A 13,539-nucleotide genomic window follows, 5' to 3' on the forward strand; every position below is an offset into this window, starting at 1 on the left:
TTCTCTGTACCAACATCTCTAGAGAAAAGTGCTTTATGGTTTTGCTTGTTTTGGTATAGGTACCTTATGGTTTTGTTTGTTTTTATTTCTTGGTGCCTCATGCTTTAAGGAAAATGAATGTAAGTGTCTTTCCTCGTGGAGATGAAGAATATGCCTACACGAGGGGTCCGGTGTACGAAATTTGTGCATGGGGGAGGGGTCCCTCAGCCCAGCCTGCCCCCTCTCACATACTGGGAGCCCTCAGGGGATGTCCTACTGATGGTTTAGGCCTGCTCCCCGTTGGGAGCAGACCTAAGCCGAAGTCTGGCCTCCCTTTGTGGGAGGCGACCGGGCTGATCAGGGGAAGGCGCCAGCCCCATCACCCCGCTGCTGCAGCTGCCAAGGTGTTTTCATCAACATGGACTCTAGTCCCTTCACCATGAAAAAATGACAACTTTCTTTAGGCATTTTCAAGATGTGTCTTTCATAGGATATGACGTTTCTTTCTTTATTTTTCTTTTTATCCTCACCCGAGGATATGTTTCCATTGATTTTTTCCCCTTCCCTCCGATCCCAGGCTCAGCCCCTGCCCAAGCCTAAAGCCTCTGCCCCAGGCTTTAGGCTTGGGAAGGGGGACCCCCCCCCCCCCGCCCCTCCAATCGCAGGCTCGGCCCCTTTCCCCCCCCACCCCTCCGATAGCCGGCTGGGAGTGACCTGGGTGCTGAGGAGGTTCCCGGGACCCAGGTATGTTGCAAATTAACCCCCATCTTTGTTGGGTTAATTTGCATACTCACTCTGGGTATCAGTCAATTTACATGTTTCTCTATTATTAGGTAAGATGTTTATTATGCAAACAAAATGGGTCCATAATAGGCACCACCCCCCACCTGCCTCACCCATTGGTGTCACCCGCCCAACCTCTGGGGACAGAGCAGGAACTTGGGGTGCCCCTGCCAGAGAGAAGCGACTTCTCGTTCTAAGAGGAAGATCCTCAGGGCGTGGCGGCATGCTGGTAATGGAGCTTGGATGGAAGCTTTGTCCTGAATTGCAGCGTCTAGGACTAGACCCTGATCTTGGACTCTTCCCCTGACTCAGGCGGCGCTTGAGTGACAGGAATGTTCCATGGACTGGCTGGACCTCAGGGAGCTGGCAGGGAACAGCTCCTGGGTGCTCTGAGTTTGGGTCTGAGGGTGCTGAGCTCAGTGTGAGAGAGGCGTGCGGTGGTGTTAGCAGAGCCATCTCCACGAGAGGAGAGCCGTGGCTCGGCTGATCTGAGAGGAAGTAAGACCACGTGACCAGCCAGGAGCTGGTATTGTGCTGGGAGAAGCCACAGTTGGCGTTCCTGTCTCTCTGGCTTGTGTCCCTGCGGCGTGGGCTGTGGCTGGGGTGGGGGTGGGGCACCTAAGGAGATCAACAGGCCTTCCTCGCTGCCCCCACCTCAGGGCCCAGCATGTCTAGTGGTTCTCAGTGCAGAATGGGCAGTGCCTGCTTCCCAACCTCCCTCCCTCTCCTGGTACACGCAGGCATCGGCAGGTCTCCTCCTGCCTGTCCTGCCCACACTTTGGGGGCCTCTCCAGGCCTGGGTCCCCGGAGGTTAAACAGGCCACCATCTACTCATTAACGATAATTCAGCAAGTATTTGAGTGCTGATCTTGTGCAGCGACTGGGGGAACTCACAGCGGGGCCTCTACCCTCATGGAGCTGCTATTCCAGCTTGGGAGACCCTCCCAGGGAAATGTGTGAGATGCTTTCAGCCTGAGCGCTATCCTCCTAGACTCACCACAGTCCTCCCCAACAGCCGCAGGCCAGACCACGCAAAGGCTCCTAGCCACGTCCCAGCCTTCCTTCCCAGAGTGGAGGGGCCAGGGGGGGTCAGGGCCAGGAAGGATCTTCATCTCTGTTGGTATGTGTGTGTGTGTGTGTGTGTGTGTTGTGTGTTTGGGGTTTTGGGGTTTTTTTTGCCCTAGAACAGGCTTCTGTCCCTCATGTGGACCCTCTAAGAAAACTGCCACCTGACACAGGTGGGTTGGACACCCCACCTGCAGCCACACCCATGAACACTTGGGCTGACCATTCTTGTGAAAGCCAGTGTGTCTGACTACAGAATTATTCACTTCCCGTACCATGTGAGGCTTATTAATCTGAAGGCATCGCCCGGATTGATTCTCAAATACTGGAAAAGAGCACGCGTCGCCTTCGCTTTCCGGTGCTTTTTGGCTTTCCAAGCTCCCTGTGGCTGGCTTCCAGGGCCAGGAGAGTCTTTTAAATAATGCATTGTGGAAGTTTCCAAGAAACTTTTCCCCAAAGTCTTTTAAAGTTGTAGTACCACCCTGGTTCCCGGGAATGACCTTTACACACGTCTGATTCATGCATGGTGTTTGCTTGTGGAATTCAAGGGTGAGCCTGGCTCAACTATAAAATAAACACTGGGGTGTAGAAGTCTGGAAAACGTGGCCCAGACCCTGCGACTCCCAGGAGGACTTGGTTCCTGAGACCCCCCCGGCCCCCCCGGCCCCAACCTCCAGGTTTAGAGATGAGCAGCCCCTGAGTGGGAATGGGAGACCTGCTTCAGGAGGGTCTTTGTCCCGTCTGCATGTGGGAAGGTGGTTTGGCCTTTTGAAAGCTCACGACTGGACTCGAGAGAAATAGACAATGAAAGATGCGTCTGAGGACACTTCCTGGTACTCGAGGGCAGTTCTGCTACTGGCAGTGCCAGCGTGCTGCCTGCTCTAGCTCTCCTTGAAGTCTCCTCCTGCACTGGAGGTGTGTGCAATCTTGTGACTAACAACCTGGGCTTCTGCCAGGGAGGGGTGTAGTCCCCATGAGGCCACCCAAAAAGCACCTTGTTTATATGGTCAGCCTGGGGATTTATTTGCCAAAAGCCTGTCACCCATGACATTACTGCCTGGTGGCTCCAGGACTTTCAAATTGTGACTAAACCAGGGCAGCAGAAGGAGGGAGGAGAAGGACGGGAGAAAGTGACCCCTACTTGCCTCTCTCCCTCCCCTCTGTTCCTCATCCTCTGTGGGCAGCGCCCCAATGGTGTTGGTCCACAAATACCCAAAAATGCTTGCGTGAGAATGTTTACCTTCACGTGGTTAATTACAGAGGGGACATGAAACAGCCTCAGTGCTCATCAGCAGGGGATTGGTGTCCAGTCGGCATGGCTCAGTGGTCAGCCTACGAACCAGGAGGTCACGGTTTGGTTCCCAGTCAAGGGCACATGCCCAGGTTACAGGCTCGATCCCCAGTTGGGGGCGTGCAGGAGGCAGCCGATTAATGATTCTCTCTCATCATTGATGTTTCTCTCTCTCTCCCCCTCTCCCTTCCTCTCTGAATTAAATGAACATATATTTTTTTTTTAAAAAAAAAGATTTTTAAAAAGAAAGTGACAACTGCCCTGAGAGCGTCCCTGACTGCTCTGTGCCGGGGATGGCAGCCTGCGAGCCGCTTCCTGTCCTCCCTGTCCCTCACGTCACCGGGAAACTTTCCCTTTGAAGGGAGAAAAAACCTCAAAAGTATTGTTTCCATTTTTTTTTAGCCAACATCTCTCTGCAAAACTGGATTTTTAGTAGTTTTTAAAGTCAAACCTTAGAACTGGAACAAAGTGAACGTTTGCTCTACTTCCTGTTACCCGTAGATTAGAGATGAGAGATGCACCAGAGGACTCCAACCACCTGGAGCCAAAAATAAACAATTATGTACAGTTCATAGGCACAAAAGAAAATGTCAGGGTGTAATTCTTTCACATTTATATTTTTAAATAGAATATATATATTTTTAAATGTAAATGTTGAGTTGCCAACTGCCCTTCCTTGGGAAAGATTGACTTTTACTATGAAAGTATGTGTTTCCTACATATTTGGTATTAAAATTTCCTTTCTTTCTTTCTTTATTTTTTTTAATCCTCACCCTAAGACATTTTTCATTAATGTTGAGAGAGAGAGAGAGAGAGAGAGAGAGAGAGAGAGAGATCAACCGGTTGCTTCCTGTACACCCCCCAACCAGGGATCGAACCCAAAACCCAGGTGTGTGCCCCGAAATCAAACCCACAACCTTTCATTGCACAGGACAACACTCCAACCAAATGAGCCACACTGGCCAGGGTGAAGTTTCCATTCATTTATGAAATGCTGCTGATGGTAATTAGGAAATCTTTTTATTTGGCAAAATAAAATGCCTGCAATCGCGTGTCCGTCTAATGTACTTTTCGTCCTGCTCGTGCCTATTCTGGGTCCTCGGCCAAAGGGCACTGAGAATATACGGCCCAAATTACTGGAATTCTGTCCCTTGTTCCTGGACACTGTCCTCTCCAGCCCAGAGGGACGTTCTAAGACGGCGTATTCGGGATCCTGGGCCACCACTCTCCTCTGAGCAAACGCGCCCACCCATTTGTTTTCTGTTTCCAAGGAGCGCGTGCCCTGTGAGCTTCAGGGCTAAGTCCCCAGCAGCCCAGCCCACAGCACTGCAGGAGTCGCTGGCTCTCTGGCAAAGGTCTAGCACTGAGACATGGTCCACCCGGGAAATAGGAACGGAGCATTTCATCGCATCAGGAGCCCCTTCTAGGCACCTGGGAAAAGGACACCGTAGTTTCCCACCCTGTTGGGATCCGTAATACCATTGGACAAACGAGATAACTACCCAAACGTCCAAAGACGACAAGAGGCAGGAAATCATAAACACCAACTGTCGCCATGAGACACCTGGAAAGTATGGTTTTCCGAAAGTTGGAAAATAAAGAGATGTGTCTGGCTGGCGTGGTAGTGGTCGAGAGAATATTCTGGAGTCTCACCTCTCACTAGCTATGGCACTGCCCCAGGCGTAGGTCTCCTCGTCTCTCAAGGGTAATCATCTTGCCTCCTTCAGACAGTTGTTCTGAAGATTAAAGGGCTAGACACGGAGTAAGCATCCGTGAATATTTGGGATGTGCCCAAAACTGCTGTCATCATCCTGGACAGGGTGCCATTTGAGAAGGAAAATGCAAGGCATGTGTAGAAAGTGGAAAATCTTTGCTGCTGGCTAGAGGGAAACGTTGCGGTTAATCCAAAGGCTTAGCAGGAGAGGTGTTTGGAAATGCAGGGGAAAGACTTTACATAGAGGAGGCGGACGGGGAGCCGGGCTTCCTGTCCCTACAAGCCCCCCTTGCTGATCCCATTTCTCAGGCTTCCTCTGCTTCCCAGGGCCCTCTGCTTCCCGTTCATCACCACTCCGGGTGTCCCAGTCTTCCTCACACATCTTTTGTGGCCCTCCAGGGAGCAGGCCCGCCTGGGGCACACCGCTCTCCACAGCACGCCAGCAGCAGCCGTCCATGAAATAAGCTTCAGCTGGCCATATGCTAAGAGAATGAGCCGTGTGGTGTGGCCGCCAGAGGGCTAATGGGAGCTCAGGTCCCATGACCTGAAATGTGGCCTTCCATCTAGCACTGGTCCCATCACACCCGCTGGTCCCGTCACACCCACTTTGGAAGAGGAACGTGGACCACCCACTATGCTTAGAGACCCTGTTATGTCCTAACAGGGTCTTGGGGAAAAGCAGATGGCAGAGGGTGGGGGTCCCGGCTGCCCGCAAATATGTACAGTCCTGCAGATGAAGAAGAAAGCGCGTGTGTGGTCCTAGAGGGAAAGAACCAGGAGTGGTCCCTGGAAACCCGAGGCTGCCAGCTGAGCCAAGGACTGGCACTCTCAGAAAACAGTCCAGACTGGAGGAAGCAGATGAGTGGGCTGCATGGATGGGTGCTGTGCCCTGTGCCAGAGGCGACCACCTTTTCTGCTGCTTCCAGGGATTGTTTAGGTGGATGTACCCCAAACAGCTCTGTGTCTGCCACTCAGGGGTGTCTGGAAAATTTAGCACAGACAAAACCATCCTATCTAATAAAAGGGTAATATGCAAATTAACCATCACTCCATCACAAGATGGTGGCACCCAGTCCTCTCAGCCCCGCTGGAGTCCCCTAGTCCTGGGTGGTGGCCCCTGAGAGCAGGCAGCGTGAGCGGCCTGGCAGAATGCTTGCTTCGTCGTCCCAGTGATGAGGCAAGTGTTCCGTGCCCGGCTGCGGATGGGCCTCTGGGCCGTGGAGAGCCTCTGGGCAGCGGGCGCAGAGCAGCCAGGCCCCACAGAGAGCTACTGGCACACAGATTCGTGCACAGGGCTACTAGTGAAAAGATACGGCATGTGAGAACCCCTTCCCTGCAGGCCCCAAAGTGAGCCTTCTGTCTTGTTGAGAGAGATGATGGAGTTGCAGTAAGTGGGGTTGTGGGCACAGAAGGGTTGGATCACCCAACTTAAGAAAGGGGAAAATAACTACGGTATTCAGGAGGGAAGGAGAATCAAAAACTCAGTGATTGGGAGCACACTGGGGTATTTTGAGGGTGGAACAGAATTAGAAATGGCAAGATTACTATATGACATTTATTTTGGGTACTTAGGGAGTTTCATTGTATGATATGCCATAAAGCTCACTCTTCTTTGTCCTTAAGAGATTATCAGAGATGCTTTTTTAAAAGAATACAGGTATTAGCATGGTGACACAGACTAAAAATACTGAGATAGCCCTGGCCAGTGTTGCAAAGTGGTTAGAGTGTCATCCCAAGAACTGAAGGGTCTCGCTTTGATTCCTGGTCAAGGGCACGTACCTAGGTTGCAGGTTCGCTCCCTGCCCCTGATTGGGGCATGTTCAGGAGGCAACCAGTCGATGTGTCTTTCTCACATTGATGTTTCTCTTTCCCTCTCTCTCTCTCTCTCTCTCTCTCTCTCTCTCTCCACTCTCTCTCTCTTCCTCTCCCTACTTCTCTCTGAAAAGCAATGAAAAAAATATTCTCAGGTGAGGATTAAAAATAAAAATAATATCAGACCAAGGCAAGACCATGCAAGCTGCCTTTATTTGGGTTACTGATGAGTTTTCCCCGAAAATGCCAGTATCACTGTCACCATCAGGTTCTCTTGGTTCATCTGGAAGCAAAAATGTCAGAATCGTGACAATAGACACCCCAACTGGCTGCTCAGACAGTCTCCTTGGGTTCTTGCCAATTTCCAGCTTCCAAGGCCTCGTCTGTGGCCACCAGCATCACGGTGTCCTTCGGTCACAGGGACTCAGAGGGCAGCCCCCCGGCAAACGGTCTGCCCACCCTTCCCGCAAGGAAGCATGAGTTTTAGCTACGTGCCAGCCTGCCCTCTCCAGCCTCACCCGGTGACATCAGGGCCAGCTGGGACCATGTGATTTTCCTAGCGCATTCTGTTTCCTTCTGACTTTGCCTCTTTGCCGCTGTGATTTCACCTTGAGCCCATTTGGGCACTCCTCTGCCAGTTTCACCGTGTGTGGCTACTGACCCACACATGGGAGTTCCTGGAGGGACCGTCTCCCTCGCTCTCTGCCGCCTCTCTTTCTTGTGGGCACAGGGACCTAGCCGGCCCAGCCTGTGACCCATGGGCTCTGCGGAATTACCAGGGAGGGTAGTCATTGGGTGTGGCACAGTGAGCCCGCCAGGTGACTTCCTGTGACTCCCTCTGCCTGACACCTGCCACGGACCAGGAGGGAGGCTTGCAGGGACCTCCTTGCCCAGAACACTCCCACTAATAGCTCATTTTCCTACAGTCTCTCTGCTTCTGCTCCCCACCCACCCACCCACCCACCCTCCACCCTTGGATCTTTCTGCCTCTTGTTTTTTGCAGAAATTATTTTTTTGAAGGAGAAGAAACATGCAGAGAATAATACCATGCACATCATTGTCTACCTGTGTTCAAAATGTCCTCAATATCCTTGATCTCCATCCACCCTGCCCCACCATAGGCTCTCACTACTCCTGGCTGCCTGAACGTGGGCAGCTGAGCTCTCTGCCCTCACCCACTGTGAGTAATCACCGCATCCCTCCTCTCTCCAGGGTTCCATGGAGAACGGGGCTGCACTCTCTGCGGACACTCAGAAGACAGACCCAGCGATGGAGCCAAAGCTCAAAGCCGTAGACTGGGACAAGGTAACTGGCACAAGATGGGGTGGAATGATGATCGGGGGCTCCCATGGCCGAGGAGAGGGTGTGTGGAGCCAAAGGCTGGAGTTATTTGTGACGTTTGCCCAGGAAGATGAGGTTGGGAAGCAGATGCCCACTGCGTACAAGCATCACCTGGGTAGCACGCGTGACCAAGGCTGTGATGGGTGCAGGAGAACTGTGCACGGGGAGGTTTGTACAGAGCCAAACCCAAGTACCCATAAGAGGGTCCCCGTGGACCCCTGACACCGAGAAGGGCTCAGTGCACGGTCAACAGGCCCAGACAGCCAGCTTGACCAGTGCACAGGCAGAGCTGCCCAGGCACCAGCCATCACTTGCAAGGGTCACGGTGGGACCTGCTGGGGTAGCGGAGGCTGAGCGAACTACCTGCAGTGTTTGTCTGCAGAGCCCGACACCAAACCGCTCTTGGTGCTCAGAGGCCAGCATCTCGGGGGATTAGGCAGGCCCCCTTTGTTGGTCCCAGGTGGAAATGGAACCTCTCCGCGTGGGGCGCGGGAGGAGAAGCAGCGTGGCCTAGGGGCCCTGGAGGGAGCCAGATGTAGGAGCCATTTCCCTCCAGCCTAGGTCCTAGGACTGTCCCGATGTCATTTTGCCATTTCTTCCTGGAAAAGACACAAGTGGGTTATCCATACGTGTCCCTGCCTGTGCTGGACACCAGGTAAGAGACAAGCAGGACAGGCCTCTGAGCCAGGCAGCTCACAATCTGGTGGGAGGACAGACCCTCCCCCACCCTGTCAACAGTTAGTACCCCCTGGGGAGAAGCATGCCCAAGGGACACAGGTGAGCAGAGGAAGGTGAGCAGAGGAAAGGCGGGGTCTCTGGAAAGCTTCCTGTTTGCCGGGCCCCTTTGGCCAGGACTCCTGAGGCCCTGACTCCAGGAACTCGGGGATGGTGTCTGTCACAGGGGAATTGCACCGCCTTTGAGGGAGCGGTCAGCCCACAACAAGGACATGCATGTGTGTGCTCTTCGGGAAAGGCTGGGACAGGTTGTTCCATGCCCATCCCCTCCCAGAGGCATGTAACCAAAAGGGAAAGAGAAGACCGGGGAGGAGAAGGCTAGCCGGACCCCACAGCAGGCCACCAGGGCGCTCCCCGGAACCTGGTGTGCTGGCTCTGAGCCCCAGGTTGGCCACGAGTGCCCAGTGCCCAGTGCCCAGGCCAGGGCTGAGGCTGGGGGGTCCTGCTACAAATGGCTGACTTCTCTGGAAGTTTGGGGACTTGGGCTTGTTCTGCATGCGGGCAGGATGGAGGGGGAGACAGCCAGCTTGAATGGTACAAGGACCCCAAAGCTGTGGAGTCAGGGCCTTGCCCTGGGATAGGAGGAGCTTCAGAGGGAGATGAGGAGGGTAGGGCTGAGGGCAGGACAGAGAAGGCGCTGCTGCAGTCAGCTCAGGGCTCAAGGCCAGGGGGCGGGACTAAAAGGAGCCATGAAGAGGGATCCTTGGCACCAGCATCTGTGGGCTTGGCTTAGGGGTTGGATGTTGGAAAGAAAATACTTTACCGAGGGAACTGACCAGGGTTGGATAAGTATCCTGCTTCGGGGAAGGATCCTCCCAGTCTACCTGGGCCGCAGGTCCCCAGCCCCGTCACTGCATGGGGATTTGGGTGGGTAGGGATCAAGGCCACCCAGGCCTGTCCCACCATCACCTGTGCCCCCCACCTGAGGGGATGAGGGGCCTCCCCTCCCCCTCCTCCCCCAGGGCCTGCTCCTGGCTCCTTGCCAGCCTGTTCAGACAGGTCAGGCCTGACTCACCTTCCCCGCCTCTGTCATTCTTTCACACAACCTTCTGTCTTCCCCCCCCCCCCCCCCCCCCCCGTCAGGGCTGAGAGAGAGGGGCAAGGACTGGACCAAGAGAGGGGAAGGAGAACCACCCTAGCAAGGAGCTCCCAGCACCCCCAGGAGACCCAGCCTGGGGAGCTGGGCTTCCCAGGAAGAGGGAACAGTGCTTTCTTTGCCCTCCCCCCCCCCTTTTTTTTTAATTCATCTACCTCTAGGGCAAAGGGACTTGCCAAAGCTAACCCTTCATGTTTTACATTCAAGGGGAGCTCCTCTGGGCAGGCTGAGGAAGGGAGCCTTGGGCTCCCATGGCCACGCCTCCCCTAGGAGGTGGGGCAGAGTGGGCCATGCTGGAAAGAGCCAGGGGACCTGGGGTGCTGGGGCACAGGGAAGAGGGACAGCAGAAGGGCCAGGAAACCAGCCCAGGGGGCCCCCACCCTGCTTAGAGGTGTGGTATAGTCTGATCTTCAGGTTCTGCATGGAAGGCTATTGGAACCATTTCATTTTTAAAATATATATTTTTTATTGATTTCAGAGAGGAAGGGAGAGGGAGAGAAAAAAAATCAATAATGAAAATCATTGATCGACTGCCTCCTGCACACCCCCTACTGGGGATCAAGCCCACAACCTGGGTATGTGCCCTGATGGGGAATTGAACCATGATCTCCTGGTTCATGGGTTGAAGCTGAACCACTGAGCCACATCAGCTGGGCTATTAGAACCATTTATTTTCTTTTTTTTAAAAAATATATTTTATTGATTTTTTACAGAAAGGAAGGGAGAGGGATAGAGAGTTAGAAACATCGAAGAGATGAGAGAGAAACATTGGTCAGCTGCCTCTTGCACACTCCCTACTGGGGATGTGCCCGCAACCAAGGTACATGCCCTTGACCGTAATCGAACCTGGGACCCTTGAGTCCGAAGGCTGACGCTCTATCCACTGAGCCAAACTGGTTAGGGCTATTAGAACCATTTCTAAATCATCCCTCCGATCACCCAGTCAGGCAGATTCCAGGCTTCCTTGTGGGATGAGAATCCAGGTTCCAGCCCCTCACCCTGCACTACACCCTACACATCTCCCTGTTTTCTGGAGCCCAGCCTGCCTGGGGCTTGCCCAGTACAGGTGGCAGGAGCTTCCCACTGTTCCCGGCTCCGGGCACACCTGTCCCATTTGTCCCACCCGCTCTCTTCACTGCTTCACTGTGTGGGTTCAGAGCCCTCCCCTGGCAGCCTCCTCCATCTGCCCACTTTTCGGGCCAGCTTTCTGATACCAGATGAAACTGGTGTGATTTAAAGTGTTTGCAGAACTCCCTGCCCAAATCCCTCGGGGCAGCAGAGTTAGGGCCGAATTAACATTTCTTTTATTGAGCTCTTACCCAGACACTGCAAGCCAAGCACTTTAAATTTATGATCCAATTATCTAATTTAATACTCTCACAACAGAATAGATAAGATTTTCAGATCCCGATTTAACAATGAGGAAGAGCTTCAGTGGCCTGCCCAAAGTCACTCTGCTGGTTCGCTTAGCACAGCCAGTGCTTAATGCTGAGCCCCTCCCCTGTGGGTGCCCTTCCATGTGTCCTGCCCACCCTTGAGGCCTGTGCCTGGGAGAGGCGGTGGCAGAGGGAGGGAGGAGGCTGAGCAGGTCCCCGGAGGGAGGTGTCTCCAAAGCTTTGCACATCCTCTTCCCCATCCCGCCCCTCAGGCTAAGCCAGACTCCAGCAGAACCCGCTCTCCCTCCACTGGACGGAAGCCACTCTCTTCCCTTAAGAGACAGGTAGACTCATCCAGCCAGGTGTGTCACAAAGCAAAATGCAGCGGTGGGCTCTCCAAGTCCCCTTGCCACACACACACAAACACGCACACGCACACACTCCTTAGCATCAGGGGCTGCTCCAAGGGTCCCCGGGGCCTGGCAGATGTTGATATTGGCCACTCGGGCAAACCTTTTGGGATCCTCAGTTAAGTCGCTTCTCAGGAAAATAGCCCCTGGATCTGAACAAGGGCCCTCTTGGCCTGCCCACCTCTGGGCGGCCCTGGCTCACCTCCCAGCATTCTGCATCGCCCCTCCATGTCACCTTGGGCTCCTTTCTCCCCTTGACCTGCCCCAGAGGGATGCCCGCCCGTCTACCTGGCTGCCCAGAGGGATCCACAGCGACCTCCCCAAGACTGTCCTTGCTGGGCCAGGGTCTTGAGTTTTCTCCCTGTTTGCTCCCTGGCCTAGAGACCATACCCCCTCTTCCAAAGAGCTCAGGAGTGCTCAAAAACACCCACCCCCACCTCCCCCAGGGAGAAACCAGGTAGGAGGGCTGGGCACCGCCCTCTGTGTCCTGTGCGGGCAGTGGAGGGGGCAGGCTCGAGTTGGAGATGCCACTGGGTGACCATAGGCAGCTATGTTCTGTTTCTCCCTCAGCTAGTGGGAGGAAGTGATTCCCATCCCTACTGTGTGGGGTTGTCAGGAGGACCCGGAAGAGGGTACACAGGGCTATCAGAAAGCGAGCGGCCACTGCAAGACCAGCCCACATCTCTTTAGGATGGGCGGGGAGGGGGCAGAGCCACTTAGCTGTTCTGTCCCAAGCACTGAGGTCACACTGGCAATCTGCATGGTACGTAGCGATCCTCCCTCGAAGGGGCTTTGACCCCTTTACCCCCTGCTCCCGGCCACTCTCAGCTCCCTGAACCCTCACAGGGGGAGCCTGAGGCCACCTCCCAGCTACCCCATCACCTGGGTACAGGGAGGAGGACGCTGGTCCAGAACCGCCTCTGTGGACTTGAACATAGGAGCTTCCAGTTAGAGGAGCCACCTCTGCAAGGCCACCAAGGGCCCCCATGGACCCCCACACTGAACACCCCTGCTGGGTCCCTCACAGCCTCCGTGCTGGCTGACTCTCACCACGGGGTCCTGAGCCAGCTGACAGGCCGGCTGGTTCTGGGTTAAGATGGACTGAGGTGCGGGTCCCACCTCCAGCATCTGCAGCTGAGCGTCTGACCTGTCTCCTCATCTGTAAAGCGGGGTCATGGCAGGCCCGAGTTATCCACATCACAACTCACAAAGGAGAATGGCCGTGAAGTCTGAGCCCAGGGGGCTGTGACCAGGATGCAGGACACTAGGTCCTGGGATCCCTGTCCGGCTCCTTGTCCTCACTCCCCTCCCCACCAACCCCCACAGGTTGGAAGCCCATCGCAGCCTTCCTGGCTCAGAAAGCTGCCCCGGAGCTCTGAGCTCTGGGGTCTGGGCGGGCATTTCTCTAAACAATTGCCTCAGCCTGCGACTGTGGTCGTGGGAGGAGCTGCTGGCACAGAGCAGCTGCCCCCTCTCCATGCATGTGCCCCTTCTGCAGAGCAGCGGGTCCCAGCTCCGGCTCCTGCGCTGCGGCTGCCCCGGGAAAGAGCTCTGTGCCACCTGGCTCCGTGCTGCCCAGGAGGAGGGGCACCTGGGAAAGGGGGAGAGCGAAGGAGGCCCCCTCCCCAGCCTGGCAGCACGCATGCCCTTCCACCCACCCTCTGGGCGGCAGGCTGCCCTTTCCCCCTGCCTGGCCCTGCTGCAGCTGCATTCCTGGCATAGCAGGGAGAGGCCGTGGCCCTCCCTCTCCCTTTGGGGCAGGGGCAGAGCTGTGTGGGGGAGGGGAATGGGACACACACACACAGTTGGCACTAGGTGCTTTAACCAAACTCTCCCTGGACTTGCATGTGTTTTGGGGGTCCCAGCCTGTTGCTTGGGATCTTGCAGCTCACCAAAAGACCCCTCACCCTCACCTATGCAGTCCCGCTTTAGCTGGG

The 13,539-nt window shown here is 54.9% G+C and overlaps 2 protein-coding genes across 2 annotated transcripts in view; one reads left to right on the forward strand and one right to left on the reverse strand.

Moving 5' to 3' along the window:
* ZFP1 (ZFP1 zinc finger protein) overlaps positions 1–13,539 on the reverse strand; it is an 837,904-nt gene that overhangs the window by 313,242 nt on the left and 511,123 nt on the right. The gene's annotated exons all lie outside the window — the stretch shown is intronic.
* Positions 1–13,539, forward strand: part of FA2H (fatty acid 2-hydroxylase) — a 45,621-nt gene that overhangs the window by 18,507 nt on the left and 13,575 nt on the right. Inside the window, exon 2 of the mRNA XM_008139663.3 lies at positions 7,857–7,949. Within this exon, the coding sequence (XP_008137885.2) occupies positions 7,857–7,949 (93 nt within the window). The remainder of the gene's footprint in view (positions 1–7,856; positions 7,950–13,539) is intronic.

Source organism: Eptesicus fuscus, chromosome 21 (assembly GCF_027574615.1).
Source record: "Eptesicus fuscus isolate TK198812 chromosome 21, DD_ASM_mEF_20220401, whole genome shotgun sequence".
Lineage (NCBI taxonomy): Eukaryota > Metazoa > Chordata > Mammalia > Chiroptera > Vespertilionidae > Eptesicus > Eptesicus fuscus.